This window comes from Pristiophorus japonicus, chromosome 5 (genome assembly GCF_044704955.1).
Source record: "Pristiophorus japonicus isolate sPriJap1 chromosome 5, sPriJap1.hap1, whole genome shotgun sequence".
NCBI lineage: Eukaryota > Metazoa > Chordata > Chondrichthyes > Pristiophoridae > Pristiophorus > Pristiophorus japonicus.
In genome coordinates, this window is record NC_091981.1 from 35744885 (window position 1) to 35769090 (window position 24206).

At 44.5% G+C, this 24206-nt stretch overlaps 1 protein-coding gene across 1 annotated transcript in view; it reads right to left on the reverse strand.

Annotated features, from left to right (window-relative positions):
* Nucleotides 1-23763, reverse strand: part of LOC139264061 (aryl hydrocarbon receptor repressor-like) — a 286011-nt gene extending 262248 nt beyond the window's left edge. Inside the window, exon 1 of the mRNA XM_070880159.1 lies at nt 23702-23763. Coding sequence (XP_070736260.1) covers nt 23702-23763 — 62 coding nt within the window. The remainder of the gene's footprint in view (nt 1-23701) is intronic.
* Nucleotides 23764-24206: the final 443 nt, after the last annotated feature.

Below are 24206 nucleotides of genomic sequence, written 5' to 3' on the forward strand. Positions count from 1 at the left end.
TACATATGCATACTATATATATATAAAAAAAATAAAAAAAATATATATATCAGTAGCCCTTCCTGTTTGGATGGATCACAGATTAACCCGATGACCTCTGGATTTTGACTGACTAAACACAACCTTAAAAGATTTCTTTCAGTCAATCAAAATGGATAGTAAAAGCCAGGAGGAAGCAGAAATAATTTATGTATTTTGAAGTCTGTGGTTTAACAAAAATAGTGCAGAACAGATAGTTTAGGAACATAGGAACAGGAGTACGCCATTTAGCCCCTCGAGCCTGTTCCACCGTTCAATTAGATCATGGCCGACCTACATCTTAACTCCATCTACTCACATTGGTTCAGTAACCCTTAAAAGTCATACCTAACAAAACTTTATTAATCTCATATAGCTTAGGCAACAAAAAACACCCATATATTTCAAATGTAAAAACACACCGAGAATTAAGGGTTACGGGGAGAGGGCGGGTAAGTGGAGCTGAGTCCACGACCAGATCAGCCATGATCTTATTGAATGGCGGAGCAGGCTCGAGGGGCTAGATGGCCTACTCCTGTTCCTAATTCTTATGTTCTTATGTTCTTATGAATGGTTAAAAGAGAATCAGAAGAGCCAACATGGACAGCAGAATTAAAGGGATTACATTTTTAAATTTGAATTGCTTTAGGTGCTTGTAGAGAGTTAATATTGCAGTAATAAAGCTAGTCCTGACATTTAAGTATATTTTTCACTGTAATGTTAGAATTTGTTAGAGTATGTGGAAAAAATGGATGTCCCAGGGGCAGTTTTTTTTCTCTCTGGATTTGCCAACAATCTAAAACAGGAACTATACGGGTGAAAAAAAGGGCAGGTTTTACAGGGAAAGGGTGATCATGTTCTGGAAAAGTTATTCCAAAAGAGTTAGAGATTTTACCAGGAATGCTCACTGAGCTGTACAATTCCAAATCCATGCTGCTGTTAGGTAGTCTCGCCTGACAATCAGTAAAAGCGACCATGAAGCTGTTGGATTGTCATAAAAACCCAAATGGTTCACTAATGCCCTTCAGGGAAGGAAACCTACGTTCTTACCCAGTCTATCCTACATACCATAACAGTGACTACACTCCAAAAGTATTTCATTGACTAACGCGCTTGGAGACATCCGGTGGTCATGAAAGGCGCTGTATAAATGTAAGTCTTTCTTTCTATCCATAACTCCAATTCCACAGCAGCATTCTTGACTCTTAACTGCCCTCTGAAGTGGCCTGGTAAGCCATTCGATTGTCAAGGCAACTAGGGATGGGCATTAAATGTAAGGTTTGCCAGCAAAGCCCGCATCCCAAGTATGAATAATGATTTGAACGACTACAACAAAAGCACTAATACATCTATGGGAACAGTCAGACCAATCACAGCTTCATATAGATATTGACGAACCTTTCAGTGCAGGATGCAGACTTGTAATGATATGGGTATTTGCCCATTGAGCTTGATTGCAGTTCCAGCTCATTGACCATGACCAAGCCATAAATACATGCAACCAAAAATAGAGCAACTTCTAGCAATGTGATATTTCAGGCGTTAAAAGGTAGCAGAATGGAATCTGATGTTGATACTGCTCCCCATTAGAGCATAAAATGGAGCAACAGAGTGAAGGAAGGATGGAGAATATTGCGTAGGGCTCCAGAGACCAAAGTCTCCAAGTGCTCAGTAACTCTACTTATAGAGCATTCCCTAGAGTTTCTGATGACTGAGTTAAAATTGAGCACAGGAAGGCCAAGAAGCAGGGTCATGGTGAATATCCTAGATTTGCACAATTATTTACAAAATTTTTTAAAAGTCAACTATATGTGATACCAGAAAAGATGGAACCAATATCCAAGAATATGGGATCAGATGACAGTCACATTATTTAGTCTAATTGCATAGTCTATGTTTGTTACGCTTAAATTAAATTAGCGAAAAGTATCACTTATTAAATTCCTTATGTATCGAGATGGGCAATTGGCAGAGAACTTGAGGATCAACTGAGGTCACTGCTATAAGAACATTGGCCTGGAATTTGCGGTGGGTAATAACAGTGAACGAACAGTGTTCGCTGTTATTGCTCCTTTGAAACTGACCCCAACTTCAGGATTTAGCGCATGTGCATCCTAGCACGGAAATCCTGAAGTTGCTGTCAGTCATTCACTGCTCCGACACTGGCTGCTCTGTGCCGCCACCCCCCACAGTCGGCAATCAGTGTGCTCAGCGAAACTGACAAGAACTTTGGCTTTTCTGCAGGAATATCGCTGTTGAATACCCCTATTCAAAGTTAGACCTTTTTGGATTAGGTGTAACTGGGGTTTTAAGAGCATATTGACTGCAAAACAAAGGTTATGGTCCTGAAAAACAAATTTTAATTTTATGAAGTACCAAATTTAAACATTTTAATAAAAAATTAAAATGAAATTGTAAAATTTAAAAAAAAAAAAGTTTGTTCATCTTTATTTCAGGTTTGCCTTTTCCCCCATGCGAGAGCCCCAATCTCTGTTTTGCCCTACATAATATTTTTTTTTTAAAGTTAGAATCAAAGGAGCTCTTCACTTCCTGGTTCCTGGTCTCTGAGAATTCTGCATTGTGATTGGGTACTTGGACAGCTTGTTGACGTCACAGCAGCTTGTGTTAAGGATTTCCCATTAGGTCAGAAAAGCCAAACTTCTCACCACAGAGATGGTGAGATCTTTGTGGGAAGCTTACTTCAGGGGCAGCTGCGAACACCTATTGCTCGCAACATATTGCTTCGCTACTGACCGCAAATTACGGGCCATTATCTGGAGCGAAGACTATTAATCTGGCAGTGATCCCGCTAACAATTGCATCAATTGCTGTGGTTGTGGGAATATCTTGCTTAATTATAGTGTCAGGAATGCAGAGACAGATTTAATTAGTAACTTTACGATGTCCTGAATGTATACAAAAAGTTCCTTTTGTTTTGAACAACTTTGCAGTTATGCTATCATCTTTGGAAACATGTGTTTCAATAATTGAAACATATTACATGAAGTGCAATCAATTGATCCCAAAGTATCGGATATCCATCCCTTCCTTTTAGTAGACAAGCTTCACAATCTGCAGAAACCAATGTGAAGGCTTGTGCTGTTCCTTGCTACATAGATTGAGTTTTGAGTGCAGTTAATGAAATAAAAGGTTCTAGCTATATATTGGCATTTGTCTTCCTTCAAGTTGTTTGCCTTTTTAAAAGGCAAAGGCAATAGTCGCCATAAATTACTCAACATTAGGTGATAATAACCATTGCAAAATGGATATTTCTGTATACCTGGAGTTTCGAGGTTTACAGATTTAAAAAGCGAATTGGTAAAATTGGGCAAAAATATCAGATCTAAACTGAAACTTTTGGGAGAAACTGAAGCTTTCATGTAAAACTTAAACTTACATTTGAATAAAATAGGTTTAAAGTGATTTGAGATCAGTAGCCATGAATAGGACAAGGATCACTGTTAATTGTTCAGGGACTAGGGACTACAATGAGTCTGCACAAGCTCCTTCCACTTCTGGATCCTGAACTAAAATGGGATGGATCTCTTCTCTTTGTTTTCTGTAACTGTCCAAGTCTGAACCGACCACAATTTAATGTTAGGACAAAATTATCTATAATTCAGCAATAAGCCAGCAAGGTCCCTCAGAAATCTGAACGAACTCTGGTGTAGAAAATAGAAAATAAAATCACAAATGCTGTGTGTTAACTTTATTGCACCTCAATTTGGATTGCAGGTATACATCAAGTTTCATTTTACTGCACATTTATAGAAAGTACAGGATTATTATATACAAAGGGCTAATCATGGTTAGCAGGTGAAATGGTAAATATTGCTACAAGTGAGGATGCTCAGATAGCTTACCGAGACCAATCAAAATGGACATTTTCACTCAGTAGTTCATCACAGCCTAGTATATCACATGGCCACAGAGGACATGGTCTGTTTTAAAAGCATCAATATGGGAGACTATGGGCAAAGGTAAAACAACACCTTACAAGATCAAAGCAAATGGCTTTATGGCCAGTCACTGTATAAAGGATGAGCAGTACTGCAATTACACAAGTATTCAACCCCAGAAGGAACCTTTACAACCAATGGAAATTTCTTCATAAATTAATATAGATTGAAAATAAGTCAGTTTTGCCAATGAGGAAAATCTGACCCTAAAACAGAAACATGTTCACCCCACATAATTTTCTCAATTTAAAACTTTACAACTGCAAGACAGAGGCAGTTAACACTTGGCCAGCTGTAACTGGATACCTGACCAGGTGTTAGTTGGTGTAGTTGGCTGTTGACTGACAAGTTGTACAGGAATTACTAGTCGAAAAAAGACCAAGGTTCATCTGATTCGCCTTCGACCATCCTGCTAGTTGCATGATCCAATAATGGAATTGATTAATCATAGAAATCAATCTCTATCAATTGGTCGACAACAAACCCAGACATGAAAAACCCCAGTGGTGGAGAGCTTTAGGAACCGTCAGTCCAAACTCACCTGTTCCTCCTCAGCATGTGACACTTCCCACACGCCATGTCTCAAATTACTCAATTTGTATCTCAAGGTTATTTTTTCAATAAAATATGATCTAATTTGCATTTGAATAGATCAATACTAACTGCTTCCACCATCTGTTCCATAGATTAACCGCTCACTGAAATAAACAGTCAGAGGGAGATCGAAGAGCAAATATGCTTGTTATGTATGTAAACATTGTAACTGTGTAAGACTTGCCACCAGAGGGCGCAACTGTTGGAGGCCCAAGGGTCACCTGCACACCTCGTGCAAGGGAGTATAAAAGGTTGTCTGTCATGCTGCTTAAGCACTCTGGAGTTGTATTAAAGAGACTAAGGTCACATCAGTTTTAGCTCACAGTCTTGTGAAGTTCTTCCATACTTAACAATGTTGGCAAATTTCTGCGAAGTGCAAAAAAATAGGATAGTAATAGTTGGGGATTTAAACCACCTTAATACTAATTGGGATAGAATTAGTGTGAAAAGTATAGAGGGAGCAAAATGCTTACAATGCATTCAGGAGAACTATTTTAGCCAGTACATAACAAGCCCAACAAGAGAGCGGGTGGTTTTGGACATAGTTTTAGGGAATGAAGCTGGGCAGGTGCAAAGGGCATCAGTGGAAGGCAGGTGACAAACCCACAGGGTTGGGTGTAATGCCAGTTTTAGACCTGCCTGACATTGACTTCAATAGAAAATAAAATTGGGCAGGGTGTAAAACCAGCATTGCATCCAATCCAGTCAGTCTCCTGACAGGCGAGTCAGGTTAAAATTACTCACACTCTTCCTATAGTAATAAGCAGCAGCCCTGGCTGGTTTCTCCATTCTTAAACCCAGCAGCACACGAGGCCAATTGTAGCATCACAGATCGAGGATTAAAGCTGCACCAGGGTCTGCGTGCATAGAGCAGCATTAAAATAATCACAGACGAGGGAAACAAACTGAAAACGATAACCCCATGATCAATGTTCCCTCGGAGGCCGTGCAGCAATGGGAAAGATCCCGCACAGGCCGCTGACCGGCTTCTCATTTAAATTTCCATGCAGGTGTAGTATTTACAAGGGACTGCGCACTAAACAGGCCACGCAGAACAAAGCACAGTTTACAGGGAACATTGCCTCTAATAATATCATGGGCAATGTTATGATTTCTGCACTCCGATATATATCTATACTGATGAACAGCGTGTGTGAATATAAAACTTTGAAAACTTGCCCGAGGTACTTCACAGTGATGCAAGGAAGAAAATGGACATCAAGCCAAAAAGTAGCAGCTATTCAGAGGGCCAATCAAAAGCTTGGGCAAAGAGGTCAATCTGTTTCAAGGTATCTTTAGCTTTTGGGCCATGAAATAATAGCAACCAGCATGAATCATAGAAATTTACAGCACAGAAGAAGGAGGCCAGTCGGCCCATGCTAGCCGACAAAGAGCTATCCAGCCTAATCCCACGTCCGAGTTCTTGGTCCGTAGCCTTGTAGGTTACGGCACTTCAAGTGCATATCCAAGTACTTTGTAAATGCTATGAGGGATTCTGCCTCCCTCTTTTCTGACATAATTTACCTTCAAGTAGCTGTTTCCAGTCCACTTTGGCCAAATCACATCTCAGCTGAGTAAAATTAGCTTTTCCCCAATTGAGAACTTTTATTCCCAGTCTATCTTTGTCCTTTTCCATAACTACCCTAAATTTAACTGAATTCTGATCATTACCCTGTACCACCAAAATGCTCACCCACTGATACCCCTTGCACCTGCCCAGCTTCATTCCCTAAACCCAGCAGAATACAAGTCAAGTTTATATGGACTGATAGTCCATTCACTACAATTAGCAAAGAGAAAATTGTGAAGAGCTGGTACCCAACTTCCTGTGCTCCAGGTGGGTGAGGCTTCCTGTTGGGAGCACAATTTCATTTAGCTACACCTCGTGTTTACTGAGGAAATTTAGGACCATTGACCCAGCCAATTAGTCTGGTGAAGTGATAATATAAATCAGCCAATTCCCCATGTAATGTAATTCTGTCATCAGCCAATTTCACCAGTGATGTGATCAATAGTGACTGCACCTCATGTACATTCTGCCTGTGGCATACTTTTTTGACAATTGAGAGATGTGATAACATGCTTAATAAATGCTTTCTCCTAACAATCTCAGTTGAAATGATATTATTGCACAAATATTGATAGAGAAGAAATGGATTACTCGGTACTAAAGTTAATCTGAATCTTTTTTAATGGTTTGAGGTCAAGATGGGATACTGTTGGCAATGTCTCCCTCTTTAATGTGGCTCAGTATTTGCCATTCAATGTCACTTAATAAAGATGCCATCAAACTGCAGCTGAATACAACTAGGAATCTCGTGAAGAAGCAACACAATAAGTGCTGAACAATGCAGGACATGCACGGGTGCAAAGAATGAAATGCAAGTTATTGATGTTGCAACCAATGTTAGTTCTGCAGTACTCTTGACCCCATGCAAGAGCCCAGTCCATTAATTTCAGCCACCCAAATGACTTTTAAAAAAGGGAGAATATCCACTTTTCTTCATAATCAAGCACCAGTTGATGAAATTGGGGAAAGTGCAACTTGGATGTGCATGTTAGCTGGTGAATCCCTGAGGTGGTGAATCACAGGCACACAACCATTTGTTTAAAAAAAGACTTGTACAGACACAGAAAGTCCTAATGCGCTTCACAGCCAATGAAGTACTTTTGAAGTGTCGTCACTGTTGTAATACAGGTTGAGTATCCGAAATCTGGAGTTCCGAAATTCGCAATCTTCTGGAATCTGGACACTGGGCCAGTGGCGGGGTTGTCCAGAATCCAGAAAATGTTCCGAAATCAGGACTTTAAAAAAAAAACGATTACCATTGCGAGTTGGGCCTAGAGAGGGGGAAAACACCAACAAAAACAGTTCCAAAAAACAAAAAATGTCATAAGACATTCACAAAACCCTTACCTACTTAAATCGCTGAAAATTAATTTTAAAATAAAAACTTTAACTTACCTTTTTTGCGGGTCTTCAACACAAGTTTTTCCCGGCCACCCAACCCTGACCCAGAACCGCCACCACCACCCACCCCCCGCCATTACCTCGGCCCAGGTGTTTCCAGATTCGGGACATCAGAAAGACGTTCCGAAATCCAGAAATACCCAAAATCTGGAATGGCCCCTGTTGTGTATCTGTAAAGCATGCACTCCCATGTTCGGCCACCAGGGAGCGCATCCCCTGAAGTCCCAAAGGAACCCAGCATCCCTTGGGAGCACTGTATATAAGCCGGCCCCCAAGGTCTGTTCCTCACTCTGGAGTGTCTTAATAAAGACTGAGGTCTCTGTTACTTTAACCTCCCGGTGTACAGTCTCATCGGTGTTAGGAACACAATAACCGGCAACGAGTATACGAATCCAATGCAAAGATGCAGCAAACTGTGGGGATCCTGGAGAAGTTCTCGGAGGGTGAGGACTGGGAAGCCTATGTCAAACGGCTAGACCAGTACTTTGTAGCCAACAAGCTGGACGGCAAAGGAAGCGCTGCAAAAAGGAGAACGGTCCTCCTCATAGTCTGCGGGGCACCGACCTACAGCCTCATGAAGAATCTTCTGGTTCCGGTGAAACCCATATAAGTCGTATGAGGAGCTGTGTCCACTGGTTCGGGAGCATCTTAACCCGAGGGAGAGCGTGCTGGTGGCGAGGCAACAGTTCTATACGTGCCAGCGATCTGAAGGTCAGGAAGTGGCGAGCTACGTCGCTGAGCTAAGGCGACTTGCAGGACAATGTGAGTTTGATGGCTACCTGGAGCAAATGCTCAGAGACTTTTTTGTACTGGGCATTGGCCACGAGACCATCCTACGAAAACTTTTGACTATAGCGACACCGACCCTCAGTAAGGCCATTGCGATAGCACAGACATTTATGTCCACCAGTGATAACACCAAACAAATCTCTCAGCACACAAGTGCAAGCAATGTTCATAAATTAAGTGAAACTGTGTTTGCGAGCAGAAATGTATAGGGCAGAAACCATGAGTCTGCAACTGCCAGCAGGCCTCAGGTGACCCAGATGACTGAGTCCTCAACAAAGGACGAATGCAAGGCAATTCACACCTTGTTGGCGTTGTGGAGGCTTCCATTCAGCCTATTGATGCCGCTTCAAAAGGGTATGTTTGCAAGAGCTGTGGAACAATAGGGCACCTCCAACGAGCTTACAGACGAGCTGCAAGCTCTGCAAAACCTGCTAACCACCACTTGGCAGAGGAAGATCGGTCCATGGTGGATCAAAGCAATTTCGAGCCTCAGAGAGAGGAGGCAGATGCTGAAGTACACAGGATGCACACATTTGAGACGAAATGTCCACCTATAATGCTAAATGTAAAGTTGAATGGCTTACCCGTAGCCATGGAACTGGACACTGGGGCTAGCCAATCCATCATGAGTAAAAAGATGTTTGAGAGACTGTGATGCAACAAGGCACTCAGACTAGCCCTGAGCCCCATCCACACAAAACTGAGAACGTACACCAAAGAGCTTATCACTGTCCTGGGCAGCACCATGGTCAAGGTCACCTACTAGGGCTCGGTGCACGAACTGCCACTCTGGATTATCCCGGGCAATAGCCCCACACTGCTTGGAAGGCGCTGGCTGGGCAAAATCCACTGTAACTGGGATGACATCCGAGCGCTATCACATGTCGATGAGGCCTCACGTACCCAGGTTCTTAACAAATTTCCTTCCCTTTTTGAGCCAGGCATTGGAAACTTCTCCGGGGTGGAGGTGCGGATCCACTTGGTCCCAGAGGCACGACCCATTCACCACAAGGCGCGAGCGGTACCTCACATGATGAGGGAGAGTGTGGAAATCGAGCTGGACAGGCTGCAATGCGAGGGCATCATCTCCCCAGTGGAATTCAGTGAGTGGGCCAGCCCGATTGTTCCAGTACTCAAAAGTGATGGCACGGTCAGGATTTGTGCCGATTGTAAAGTAACTATTAATCGTTTCTCGCTACAGGACCAATACCCGCCACCTAAGGCAGACAACCTATTTGTGACGCTGGCAGGAGGCAAGACGTTCACCAAGCTCAACTTGACTTCGGCCTACATGACGCAGGAGCTGGAGGAGTCTTTGAAGGGCCTCACCTACATCAACACGCACAAGGGACTGTTCATCTACAACAGATGCCCATTTGGAATTCGGTTGGCTGCAGCGATCTTCCAGAGAAACATGGAGAGCCCACTCAAGTCGGTACCACGCACGGTGGTTTTTGAGGACGACATATTGGTCACGGGTCGGGGCACCTACAAAACCTGGAGGAGCTCCTCTAGCGACTGGATCACGTAGGGCTGTGGCTGAAGAAGTCGAAATGCATCTTCATGGCAACAGAAGTGGAGTTTTTGGGGAGAAAGATTGCGGCGGATTGCATTCGGCCCACAGATGCCAAGACAGAGGCTATCAGGAACACGCCCAGGCCACAGAATGTCACGGAGCTGCGGTCGTTCCTGGGACTCCTCAACTATTTTGGTAACTTCCTCCCGGGGTTGAGCACCCTCTTCGAGCCCTTACATGTGTTATTGCATAAAGGTGAGATAGGTATGGGGAAAAAACCCACTAATTGCTTTTGAGAAAGTCAAACATTTTATGCTCTAACAAGCTGCTTGTATTGTATAACCCGTGTAAAAGACTTATATGATGCGTCGTCATACGGAGTCGAGCGTGTATTACAACAAGCTAACGTTGTGGGGAAGTTGCAACCTGTTGCCTATGCCTCCAGGAGCTTGTCTAAGGCCGAGAGGGCCTACAGCATGATTGAGAAAGAGGCATTAGCATGTGTGTTCGGGGTAAAGAAAATGCATCAGTACCTGTTTGGCCTCAAATATGAGCTGGAAACTGATCACAAGCACCTCATATCCCTGATCGCTGAAAACAAGGGGATAAATACTAATGCCTCAGCCCACATACAAAGGTGGGCGCTCGCGCTATCAGCTTATAACTATACCATCCGCCACAGGCCAGGCACCGAGAACTGTGCGGATGCTCTCAGTCGGCTACCATTACCCACCACGGGAGTGGAAATGGTGTAGTCTGCAAACTTGTTGATGGTGGCGCAGCCCGCAGACTTGTTGATGGTCATGGAAGCGTTTGAAAATGATAAATCACCTGTCACGGCCCACCAGATTAGGACTTGGACCAGCCAAGATCCTCTGCTGTCCCTAGTAAAAAACAGTGTACTGCATGGGAGCTGGGCCAGCATCCCCGTTGAAATGCAAGAGCTAATCAAGTCATTCCAGTGGCGAAAGAACGAGCTGGCCATTCAGGCAGACTGCCTGTTGTGGGGTAACCGTATAGTGCGACCCAAAAAGGGCAGGGAGACGTTCATCTCTGATCTCCACAGCACATACCCGGGTATAGTAATGATGAAAGCGATAGCCAGATCCCACGTGTGGTGGCCCGGTATCAACTCTGACTTAGAGTCCTGTGTACGGCAATGCCGCGTGTGCGCTCAGTTGAGCAACGCGCCCAGTGAGGCACCACTAAGTCGGTGGTCCTGGCCCTCCAGACCATGGTCGAGGATCCATGTGGACTATGCAGGCCCGTTTCTCGGTAAAATGTTCCTGGTGGTGATGGATGCTTTTTCAAAATGGATTGAATGTGAAACAATGTCGGGAAGCACCGCCACCACCACCATTGAAAGCCTGAGGACCATGTTTTCCACCCACGGCCTGCCTGACACATTGGTCACTGACAACGGGCCATGTTTCACCAGTGCCGAATTTAAAGAATTCATGACCCGCAATGGGATCAAACATGTCACCTCGGCCCCGTTTAAACCAATGGGCAGGTAGAGCGGACAGTACAAACAATCAAACAGAGCCTCAAACGAGTCACAGAAGGCTCACTCCAAACCCGCCTGTCCTGAGTACTGCTCAGCTACCGCACGAGACCCCACTCACTCACAGGGGTACCCCCGGATGAGCTACTCATGAAAAGGACACTTAAAACCAGACTCTCGTTGGTTCACCCCAACCTGCATGATGAGGTAGAGAGCAGGCAGCAGCAACAAAATGTAAACGATGGTCGCGCCACTGTGTCACGGGAAATTGATCTGAATGAACCGGTGTATGTGATAAACTATGGACATGGTCCCAAGTGGATCACGGGCACGGTGATAGCTAAAGAAGGGAGTAGGGCGTTTGTAGTCAAACAAGACAATGGACAAATTTGCCGAAAGCGCCTGGACCAAACGAGGCTGCGGTTCACAGACTGCCCTGAACAACCCACAGCAGACACCACCTGTTGAGAGCCCACAAGACACATCCAAAGGATCAACGACATTACCCCGGACCAGGAAATCAAACCCATCACGCCCAACAGCTCAGCAAGGCCAGGCTCACCCAGCAGTCCTGCAGGGCCAACACCACCCCAGCCCAGCGAGGGCACAGCCAACACACCAGAACAGACATTTGTACGAGGCGGTCCATCAGGGAAAGAAAGGCTCCCGACCGCCTCAGCTTGTAAATAGTTTTCACTTTGACTTTGCTGGTGGGGCAGAGTGACAGTGTGTATCTGTAAAGCATGCACTCCCATGTTCCGCCACCAGGGAGCGCATCCCCTGAAGTCCCAAGGGAACCCAGCATCCCTTGGGAGCACTGTATATAAGCCGGCCCCCAAGGCCTGTTCCTCACTGGAGTGTCTTAATAAAGACTGAGATCTCTGTTACTTTAACCTCCCTGTGTGCAGTCTCATCTGTGTTTGGAACACAATAGCCTCAGTCCCGAAGTTTCCAGATTTCGGACGCTCTACCTGCATAGTTAATGTGGCAGCCAATTTGCACACAGCGAGGCCCCACAAACAGCAATGAGATAATAATCTGTATTAGTGATGAGGGATAAATGATGGCCAGAACACTAGATGGAGCCGCACTGTAACATCTCATTTGAAATAGGATACTTCCGACTGTGCAGCACTCCCTTAATCCTGCAATGGAAGTGTCAGTCTGGATTAGTCCTCAACTATCTGGAGTGGGACTTGAACTTTTAACATTCAGACTCAGAGGGGGGATGCTACCATGGAGCCAAAGCTGACACAGAGAAACAGGAGTAGGCTATTGTATTCCCTAGAATTTAGAAGGTTCAGGGGTGATCTGATCGAAGTTTTCACGATATTAAGGAGAACAGATAGGGTAGATAAAGATGAACTATTTCTGCTGGTTGGGGATTCTAGGACTTGGGAAATATTTTTTGTCATTAGGAACATAGGAATACTGCAACAATTGCCATTTGTGGAAGATAGTTCCAAACGTCTATCATCCTTTGTGTGTAGAAGTGTTTCCTAATTTCACTCCTGAAAGGTCTGGCTCTAATTTTTAGACTAACCTCTCAAGTCCTAGAATCCCCAACCAGCAGAAATAGTTCATCTTTATCTACCTTATCTGTTCCCCTTAATATCCTGAAAACTTCGATCAGATCACCCCTTAACCTTCTAAATTCTAGGGAATACAATCCTAATTTGTTTAATCTCTCCTCATAACTTAACCCTTGAAGTCCGGGTATCATTGTGGCAAACCTACGCTGCAATCCCTCGAAGGCCAATATATCCTTCCCAAGGTGTGGTGCCCAGAACTGCTCACAGTGCTCCGGATGTGGTCTAACCGGGGTTTTGTATCGCTGAAGCAGAACCTAATCTGAGGAAGGACATTCTTGCTATTGAGGGAGTGCAGCGAAGGTTCACCAGACTGATTCCCGGGATGGCAGGACTGACATAAGAAAGACTGGATCGACTAAGCTTATATTCACTGGAATTTAGAAGGATGAGAGGGGATCTCATAGAAACATATACAATTCTGATGGGATTGGACAGGTTAGATGCAGGAAGAATGTTCCTGATGTTGGGGAAGTCCAGAACCAGGGGTCACAGTCTAAGGATAAGGGGTAAGCCATTTAGGACCGAGATGGGGAGAAACTTCTTCACTCAGAGAATTGCGAACCTGTGGAATTCTCTACCACAGAAAGTTGTTGAGGCCAGTTCATTAGATTATATTCAAAAGAGTGTTAGATGCGGCCCTTACGGCTAAAGGGATCTAGGGGTACGGAGAGAAAGCAGGAATGGGGTACTGAAGTTGCATGATCAGCCATGATCATAGTGAATGGTGGTGCAGGCTCGAAGGGCCAAATGGCCTACTCCTGCACCTATTTTCTATGTTTCTATCCCTTTGTATTCTAGTCATCGAGAAGGCCAGCATTCCATTAACCTTTTTGATTATTTTCTGTATCTGATCATGACACTTTACTGATCCATGTACCCGAATCCCCAAGTCTCTTTGGACCTCCACTGTTTCTAGCTTATCATTTAGATGGTACCCTGTTCTATTCTTTTTAGGTCCAAAGTTGATTACCTCACATTTGCCTACATTGAAATCCATTTGCCACAGTTTTACTCAGTCATTTAATCTAACCTAACAATATCACTATGTAATTTTATACTTTCATCTGCACTGCCTACAATGCTGCCTATCTTTGTGTCATCGGCAAACTTGGATATGTGGCTTTCTATGCCATTCTATTAGATCATGGCTGATCTGAACTTCAGCTCCGTTTAGCTGCTTTTGCTCCATATCCTCAACTAACACAAAATCTAACAATCCTAATCTTGAAAGCTCCAACTGTCCCAGCATCTTGGGAGAGAGAGTTCCAGATTCCCACTATCCTTTGTGAAAAAGTGCTTCCTGATTTCACTGCTAAATAAATGCCTCAGCACTAATGTTAAGATTATGCCCCACCAGAGGGTATAGCTTTTTCTGTATCTATCCTATCAAATCCCTTTATCATTTTAAAGACCTTGATTGGAAATGCTGCTTCCTAGCTCTCAGGATGTGCTCCTGTTTTTCCAATCATCCACATTAATGCCAAATGAGTACATTTCTAGGCCATTGGTTGATTGAGGATGTCCTTCACAATCATCTCTAATGCATTTGCTCCATGGGTTCTTTGCTTAAGAATTCGTAGCAACACATTATTAATTAACAAACTAGTTCTTAATAGCAAAGGTTTAACAATCACACTGCACATTACCAGTTCATCCACGAGGCTCACAACTGCATATAACATCGTGGATGACCTGGACCCAACTGACTGGTGTGTTCGTGAGTCTTATGAACATCACATGACTTGCTAAGCCACTCACAATGCAACAGCTCTATAACTATTTTAATTAGACTGTAAAGCCACGTGCCCCCTTGTTAAAGGGTGCACTAAAACTGACAAATTAATAAACTTTGTGAACCTTAAACTGTCAAATTAAAATTTGGTTTCCGGGGGTGATGATGCACTCCAGTCCCTCTGGTGCCCACCTCTTACAGAAGGCCGCGAGCGTACTAGTGGACATCATTCTGGCAAGCCTATGCTGCACTCCCTCCAAGGCCAATATATACTTCCCAAGGTGTGGTACCCAGAACTGCTCACAGTACTCCAGATGACACCCTGCAACAGCTCTACACTATTTGGGTTAGAACTTTAAAATCAAGTACCCCCTTTTAGTAAGGGCACTAGAACCCACAAATTTCCAAATTAACTAGGAATTTTAACCAATCAAATTAAATTAAAATTTTGTTCTTGAGGGTGATGATACACTCCTGTCCCTGGGGTGCCCACCTCTCAAGGAAGGTCGCAAGCACACCAGTGCACACTGGGTGCTCCATCTCCAGGGACATCCTGGCTCGAATGTAACCACGGAAGAGAGGCAGGCAGTCGGGCTGAATGACCCCCTCGACCGCCCGCTGCCTGGGCCAGTTAATCGCCACCTTGCCATGCACAGGAGCAGCCCTACGAGGAGGCCTTCCAGCCTGCCCGCTCCAACAGCTTTACAACTATTTTGAGATGTACCTGTAAATCAAGCACCTCCTGATTAAAGGGGAGCTCTAAAACCACCACATTGAACAAATTAAACTCAGACAGTAACTTAAATCAAATTAAAATTTGGTTGCCAGGGGTGATGATGCACTCCAGTCCCTCCAGCGCCCATCTCGCGCAGAAAGCCGTGAGTGTATCAGTGGACGCAGCGTGCTCCATCTCCAGGGATACCCTGGCTCGAATGTGTGGTGTCCCTGCACCTTATTACAAATTCACACGAGTCATGTACTGCAGACACAGTCACTACGTGACCTTAACCTTTATTCCCAGGACCAAGGAGTGCTGACCCTGGGTGGGACCTCCCCTTTTATACCTGGAAACCCAGGTGAGGAGTGTGTCAGGGTGTGCATTTCTAGGGTATAAGTACAGTGTACAGGAGTTGCATGAAGGTTACAGTTACATGAAGATTACCGTTGCATGATGGTTACATATATGGCACAATGTAACCGCGGAAGAGAGGCAGGCAGTCGGGCTGAACGACCCATTCGACTGCCCGCTGCCTGGGCCGGCTGATGGCCCCCTTGGCCATGCCCAGGAGCAGTCCTACGAGGAGGCCTTCCGACCTGCCCACTCCCTTCCGCACAGGGTGCCCAAAGTTCAGGAGCGTGGGACTGAAGTGCAACCAGAATTTGAGCAGCAGCCCCTTCAAATAATGGAATAGGGCTGCAACATCATATTCCATAAAAACATGGAACACGGTCTCTTCCAGACCTCAGAAATTGCAGGCGGCCTGGGAGCCTATGAACCGACTTAAAAACTTATTGCACGGGACTGCTCCATGCACCACCCTCCAGGCCAAGTCCCCTGATACGTCCTTACTATACAGTATAAATGCACACGAGGCCCATGCTTGAGAGGTCAGTCTGTGACCTGTCCTTTATTCCTTAGCACTCAAGTGATGGAAGTGGGTGGAGCTTCCCCTTTTATACCTGAAGGTCCAGGTTAGGAGTGTCTCCCACAAGTTCATCACCTAGTGGTCATTGTTCTCACGATGTACAACTTAGGTCAGATTATACATGGGTTACAATGCTGGTTGAATACATGACATCCCCAATAAAGAGAGGGAGGACTCCCGCGTAGAGAGCACTCCATTGGGGACCCCCGCCTCCTCCGGACGGCAAGATGGTACGCCATGGCGTGTCCGGACGGCAGACTAGGATGGCAACGCAGAGTGTGTGCGCAAGAGCAGCCCCCACAGGAATCCCCTCCACAGAACTGAAAGGCAGGGAGAGGATTTCCCAGAGGAGGCTCAAGTGGTGAGGCGCCGGCTCCCGAGGGAGGTTTCGGGGCTTGGCGCCAATGAGGAATTCCGTCCGGACAGGATCGCCCCATGTGCTTGAGCACCAACAGCTCTACAAACCTGTGAACATACCGACAAGTGCATACATTACAATCTCCACACTATAACATTACAGCACATTATCATACTGCCAGATGGACACAATGCTATAATAGATATAGCAGGACATTAGTATGATGACATTTTGGTTCCTGTCGGGTCGCTGATATTTGTTGATGAGCATTTGGTCTTTGTCAAATCATGTTTATCAAGTCAATTGAAAATGATTCTGCACACAGCAGGCGCTCATCAGTGACCCTGAAAGAAATCTCGACAGTGGAATGCTGGAAGCAGGAATACTGATCTGTCTGGTGCTATTACAGGAAATATGCATACAGAGCCATCTGACATTCATTTATATCTACATTGCTCTCTTCAGGCACAGTCTGGTGCAACCACCAGAAAAGACAGAGGGAATGCTGGTGTTGTGTTACTCAGGCACAAAACAGGGGGAAAAAGGACTATCACCCATGTTTCTTTACATGTCTCGCTTGTTTTTCAGATGCTAAACCAAAGAAAACCTGTCCTTCTGCCTCTGAATCTATCAATTTTAATTTTAAATGATGTTGGGGGCGAGGGATAAATATTGGCCAGAAAACCAGAGAGACCATCCAGCACTGTACTGGAGTGTCAGCCTAGATTTTGCGCACAAGTCTCTGGAGTGGGACTTGAACTCAGGACCTTCTGACTCGGAGGCGAAAGTGCTACCCACTGAGCCACAGGTGAAACTTTTCATTCAAGTTAAATAATAGAAGTACCCAATACATTTGGATTTTAAAAAGGTGTAAGGCACAGCTGATGCAATGTCAATGGTACTTTGCGAGGGTGTGCTCAGAACACACAACCATTTCTCCATTGTGTGCTCCCCGGAGACTCCCACACCAGGAATGGATCTTCAGATGTCGCATGCACAAGGATGTTGCAGCCCAGGATTTTATGTTCATTTAATTAAGCATAAAATCGCACACTTCCGGTGAGAAAGGCTCCACATCTGGCACGTTCAATTGAAAAATTTACAAGTATAAAAAGTCAATCCCTAATAAATAGGATGGGTTGTCAAAAGAAACATCACAAAGGGTGCTGTGTTAGCGGACGTACAAATTTATTTCAATTCTGATTTGGGTTTTATAGGCTATGTTACTATGCACAGTTCAATATACATGGCAAATCAGTCAACAATGTCTCTATAACTAGAATACAGTCTGTTAGAAATAAAAGCCAATAATACTTTTTAAAACAGTGGGCACATGAGCAGCTGTTTAGCCTATCCATTACAACGTTCCCACATTACAACAATGACTACACTTCAATAAGCACTTCATTGGCTGTAAAGCACTTTGAGATGGCCAGTGGTTGTGAAAGGTGCTGTATAAATGCAAGTCTGTCTGTCTTTCTTTCGATAACACACAGGCACAGATGGACACAGGCACAGACAGACAGCTCAATGGAGGGGGCTGAATTCTTTTGCCCCCATCTCTGTAAAATAAGTTTTATATGCTGAAAAAGACTAATGTTTAGTTGAAATGGTTTCTATGTTTAAAACATCCGAAACTATTCATGTTTAGGATAGGCATCTTAATGCATAAACAGCATAAGCTAGCTAGGAATCATAGGATAGTATCCAACGATTAGGAAAATGGTCAAGTTAAAACCTACCCAGAATGCAGAACGACAGGCAGAGCGAGATGATGCTGGAAGCTGCTTACATTGCAGGTTTCAAGCATTTTGCAGCAAAATAAAAGGAGGAGATGTAGAGTGTTATGTATCTAACCCTTTGTAACTTGCATTACACCTGACCACCAGAGGGTCCACCTGTTGGAGTCCCAAGGGATTCCAGCATCCATTGGGAGCACAGTATATAAGCAGGCCACCCACGAGGTACCTGCGCTCTGGAACCTAAATAAAAAAGGAGCTAAGGTCACACTTTCTCATTACACATAGTACTCAGTCTCAGCATTTATTATGAGTGTAATAATTGGTGACAAGGTAATGAACAACTGCGCAAAAATGCAAAGAACAGTCAGCATCCTGGAGAAGGGGACGAATGGGAGACCTTCGTGGAGAGACTCAACCAATACTTCGTGGCCAACCAGCTGGAAGGGGGTGAGAATGCCACCAAACGAAGGGCAATCCTCCTAACTGTCTGTGGGGCAACAACCTATGGCCTCATGAAGAATCTCCTGGCCTCGGTAAATCCAAAGAAATCCTAAGAAGAATTGTGTATGCTGGTCCGGGAGCACCTAAATCCTAAGGAAAGCATTTTGATGGCGAGATATTGGTTCTACACGTGTCAACGATCGGAGGGCCAGGAAGTGGCGAGCTACATCGCCGAACTAAGGCACCTTGCAGGACATTGTGAGTTTGAGGGATTCCTAGAACAAATGCTCAGAGGCTTTTTTGTACTAGGCATTGGACGAGACAATCCTTCGCAAACTGTTAACTGTAGAAACTCTGAATCTGAGTAAAGCCATAATGATAGCTAAGGCATTTATGCCCACCAGGGACAACACCAAGTAGATTTCGCAGAACAAAGAAGCTTCGGCCAGTACTGTGCATAAAGTAACGTCGGTTTGGAGCAGAAATGTACATGGCAGAACGTACATGCTGGCTGCTGTGGCACGACCTCAATTGACCCAGAGTCCGCCATCAACTGTTAATGTGAGGCAGTTAACATCCTGTTGGCGTTGCGGAGGTGATCATCGGCCCCATCAATGCAGCTTTAAGCACTATGTGTGCAATGGTTGCAGAACGATGGGACACCTCCAATGAATGTGCAGGCACGCTGCAAACCCTGCAAACCACCACATTGCAGAGGAAGATCGATTTACAGTGGATCAGACTGAGTTGCAAAGGAGGAAGCAGAAGTGAACGGGGTACACACGTTCACGACGAAATGCTCACCAATAATGTTGAAAGTTGTACTGAATGACATTCCAGTATCTATGGAGCTGGACACGGGGGCATCAGTCCATAATGAGTAAAAAGGCCTTCAACAGGTTGTGGGGAAAGAAGGCACACAGGCCCAAGCTCAGCCCCATTCACACTAAACTAAGGACTTACACCAAGGAACTAATCCCTGTAATTGGCAGCGCAGAATGGAGCAGTACATGAACTCCCGCTGTGGATTGTGCCAGGGAATGACCCCACGCTGTTTGGCAGAAGCTGGCTGGGGAAAATCCGCTGGAACTGGGACGACATCCCAGCGCTTTTGTCCGTCGACGCCGCCTCATGGACCCAGGTTCTAAACAAGTTCCCATCGTTATTCGAGCCAGGTATTGAAAGCTTCTCAGGGGCGAAAGTGCAGATCCATTTGGTTCCCAGTACGCGACCCATCCACCACAAGGCTCGGGCGGTACCGTACATGATGCATGAAAAAGTGGAAATTGAGCTGGACAGGCTGGAATGTGAAGGCATCATCGTGCTGGTGGGCCTGATGCCGTCTGCTGCGATTCTCCTTCCTAAGAATTCGACGTCCTGTGCCAGGAAAGCACACTTGGAGCGTTTCAACCCGAGCCCCACGTGATCCAACCAATTAAGAAACTCCTCCAGATTCTTCAAGTGCTCCATGGCTGGAGGGAAGATGTTCACCAAGCTGGACCTGACTTCGGCCTACATGACGCAGGAGCTGGAGGAGTCTTCAAAAGGCCTCACCTGTATCAACACGCACAAAGGTCTGTTTATCTACAACTGGTGTCCGTTCGGGATTCGGTCGGCCGCGGTGATCTTCCAGCAGAACATGGAGAGCCTGCTAAAGTCGGTTCCTTGCATGGTGGTCTTCCAGGGCGACATAATGGTTACAATATTGTTTTCTTCTTTGTAATACTATTGCTTAAACTTTGTGTATGTTGAGTCCTGGTTGAATTCAATGAAGGATTTTGCATACCAATCGGTGTCAAGTTTGAATCGATTTTACACCCCTCTCCTTCCACTTTCCTGTTTCCTTGTATTCCCAAAGACATACAAGAGAAGCACAGTGAGCTGAATGTGGAGATCTCTCCGCCCAGCGGAATTAGGTCGGTAGCACCCTTAAAATCACAGGTAAAGACTTGAACCCCAGTTTCAATCTAACCCGCTCCGGTGAGAAGTGATGGGGGAGACGGGGAGTGGCGATGGGTGGAGGTGACCGGTTTGGGCCGGACACCCGTTTTACATCCCACCCAATTTTACACTTCATTCAGATGAAATGGTTCTGTAAAGAACTGCCAATTCAGATCTCAGATTTACACCTGGGTTTAAAAAATCTCCCACTCAAACGTTCGGAGAAAATTGGTTGAAAAGCAAAGCTTTGTGCATCGACAGCTCACACAGACTCTCCTCATCAGCCCATTCCATGAAGAATTTCCCACTCTATGGGAAACTGAAGGGCTCGGAGCCAACATCAGTTTCACACCCCACCCGACTTCACTCTCTGGGGTCGATTTTGAGTTTTGGCCAATCGTCGGTTCCTCATTAACATTGGGCGCCAAGCTGCAGGATGCTAAACGTGTGTCCGAATACAGCTCCCTGAACCGAGGCTTCTCAATAACAATATCTTTAATGCAGTAAAACATCCCAAGGTGCTTCACAGCAGCGTTATCAGACAAAATCTGACACCGAGCCAGATGTTTGGACAGGTGACCAATGGTGGAACATTGAAAATCAGGGATGCGCAAGAGGCCAGAATTGGAGGAGCACAGAGATCTTGGAGGGGTGTAGGGCAGGAGGAGCTTAAGGAGATAAGGGAGGGATAAGGCCATGGAGGGATTCGAAATCAAGGATGAGAATTTTAAATTCGAGGCATAGCTGGTCTGGGAGCCAATGTTTTTCAGTGAGTACAAGGGTGATGGATGAACAGGACTTGGTGATCAGGTCACGAGCAAGATAAGTGTGGTGTGATTCGGTGGCGGGGTGCAGGTGTCATGATCATGGAGGGAGAGATCCGTAGAGAGGGTCGGAGTGAGCATAGTGCAGGCTCTGACCAATTGCAAGTCAAGACAGCAATCAGTACCCTAGGAGCTCAATTTTCAGATTAAAAGCGGCCTACCAATTGAGACAGTGGTGTGCTCAGGGCCAGCGCTAGGCCCTTTTCAAAATGTCTCCCACCTCTTTGTCAATGTTAAGGGGGGGGAGGAAGGCTACCAACCCCATTTTGAAGCTGTTACTGTTTCATTAATGCCCAGGTGACATAAGTGACAACTGACGCCTCCCATGCTCAACAGAGAGTAAAATCGGGTGGGATATGAAATGGGTGTCGGATCTGAACCAGCTCCGTTCTAAGCTAATAATCAATAGAAGAAACTCTTGTTGCAACATGGAGCTCCATGCCCAATATTGCTGCTTCTGAAGCTTACATTTGAATGGGCTGATTTGTCTAAATGATTTTTCATTTAAGTCTGTGTGGTGTATTTCAAGTTCACATCACTGGATCCTTGCATAAGCTCGACATGTTACTGATTTTGTGAAAGAAAACAAACAGCTGTATGACCATAGTATAAATCAAAACACCCAGCGCCTTGTGTTTAAAATCTAATTGGAGGTTTATAATCAGAAAAAGTATAAAGCACACAACAAAATAACTTCAGTTTAAAAATAAGTGGCAACATCTTGGGTTGAATTTGTTGCAAACAAGCATTGAGCCAAGTGTACTAAATAAGCATTTCTGATCTAAGTACTAATAGCTAGTCATGTGAAGATATATTTTATAATTTAATCACATAATCTCCATACTGATTATATGATTATAACCATTGCAAGAAGAGAGCGAAATGCTGGTGTGTTCTTGTCAAATAACCAGCTGCACTTTGTCAAAAACTAATTTACAAAAGAATGCAAGAATAGAAACCCTGACATTATGGGCTACTTCACAAATGTGCACCTTATTGTTTGTGAAAAATTAGAAACAACTTATTTTAAAAAGCTCACTAATCTGCAGTTTACAAGTGAAGAAAGACTTGCATTTATATAGTGCCTTTCACGATCACCGGACATTTCAAAATGCTTTACAGCCAATGAAGTACTTTTGGAGTGTAGTCACTGTTGTAATGTGGGAAACGCAGCAGCCAATTTGTGCACAGTAAGCTCCCACAAGCAGCAATGAAATAAATGATCATATTATCTGTTTTTGTTATGTTAATTGAGGGATATATATTGACCAGGACACTGGGGATAACTCCCCTACTCTTCTTTGATGTAGTGCCATGAGATCTTTTATGTCCATCTGAGAAAGCAGACGGGGCCTTTGGTTTAATGTCTCATCCAAAAGACTGTACATCCGACAGTGCAGCACTGCTAACCTAGATTATGTGCTCAAGTCCCTGGAGTGGGACTGAAACCCACAACATTCTGACTCAGAAGCAAGTACGCTACCCACTGAGCCACAGCTGACACCCCAAATACATTCGTCTGTATACAAGCAACTGGTTCAGTAAATAAGTAATCAATATACTCTATACAACAAGAGTATTCAATGTATATTGTAATTAATGATGACTATACATTGAATAGTGAAATATACATCACTTTATTTTATAATTGCATATGTATTTAAATATTTAATGCTCTGTAGATTGATATGTTCAATAATTAATATCTATACTTAATAATGAAACACGAATCATTATTTGCAATAATGCTTTTTTTTTTTAAATTAAATGAAATTATTTGACAACTTAAAATGTCTCAGTTTCGTCTGTCTTGAAGTTTTCATGATAAAAATTCCACCTATGAAAATCCCAGCCCCTTTGCAACAAACGTCATGTTTTCATTTGGCACAGTTCTGTTCTCACCAAGATCGCACAGGTATCTTTTTATGTATTCTTGCAATGAATTCCGCCGTTAGGAACAGCAGGGAAACAGCACAATTATATGCAAACAGTACAATTATATTCAAACAATCGCTGGCAAAAAGAAAATTAGACATGTCACAGCTGTCCATGCGGCTGCTGATAGTGTACTCACTGTTTCTGAATGGGTTTCCTTCGTTTTCTGCCCGCGTACATACACTCGCCGAGTGGGATCATGGCTCTGCGACCTGCCAAGGATTACAGGTGCTGTTTTAGTCACTGGAGTTCAGTCCACCCCACCTAGTGCCACCCCACCCCTTTATTACTTTATTACTTTATTCTCTTTAAGTGATGCGCTGTACGGCACTAGTGTCACATCAAATCAATTGCCTCTTCCTTTATTCTCCAAAACAGGTTAGCAACATGACAAGAAAAGTAATCACCTTTTTAAAAACTTTCACACAGGCTAGCCTGAATCGAGTCTATGAGCTGTCCAGAGCAGCAACCAATCTCTATTCAGTCCGATGTATATCAAAAGGTTGGCTGTAAACCACTTTTCAATACACTGTGTAGTTGTCACATTCCTGTTGCACTAACACTGTGAATTCCTTGGTTTTACCTCCTAGGCTGCTAGTGTCTATTTCTCCCGCCTCTGAAACTGACCATCTCCTGGGTCTAAT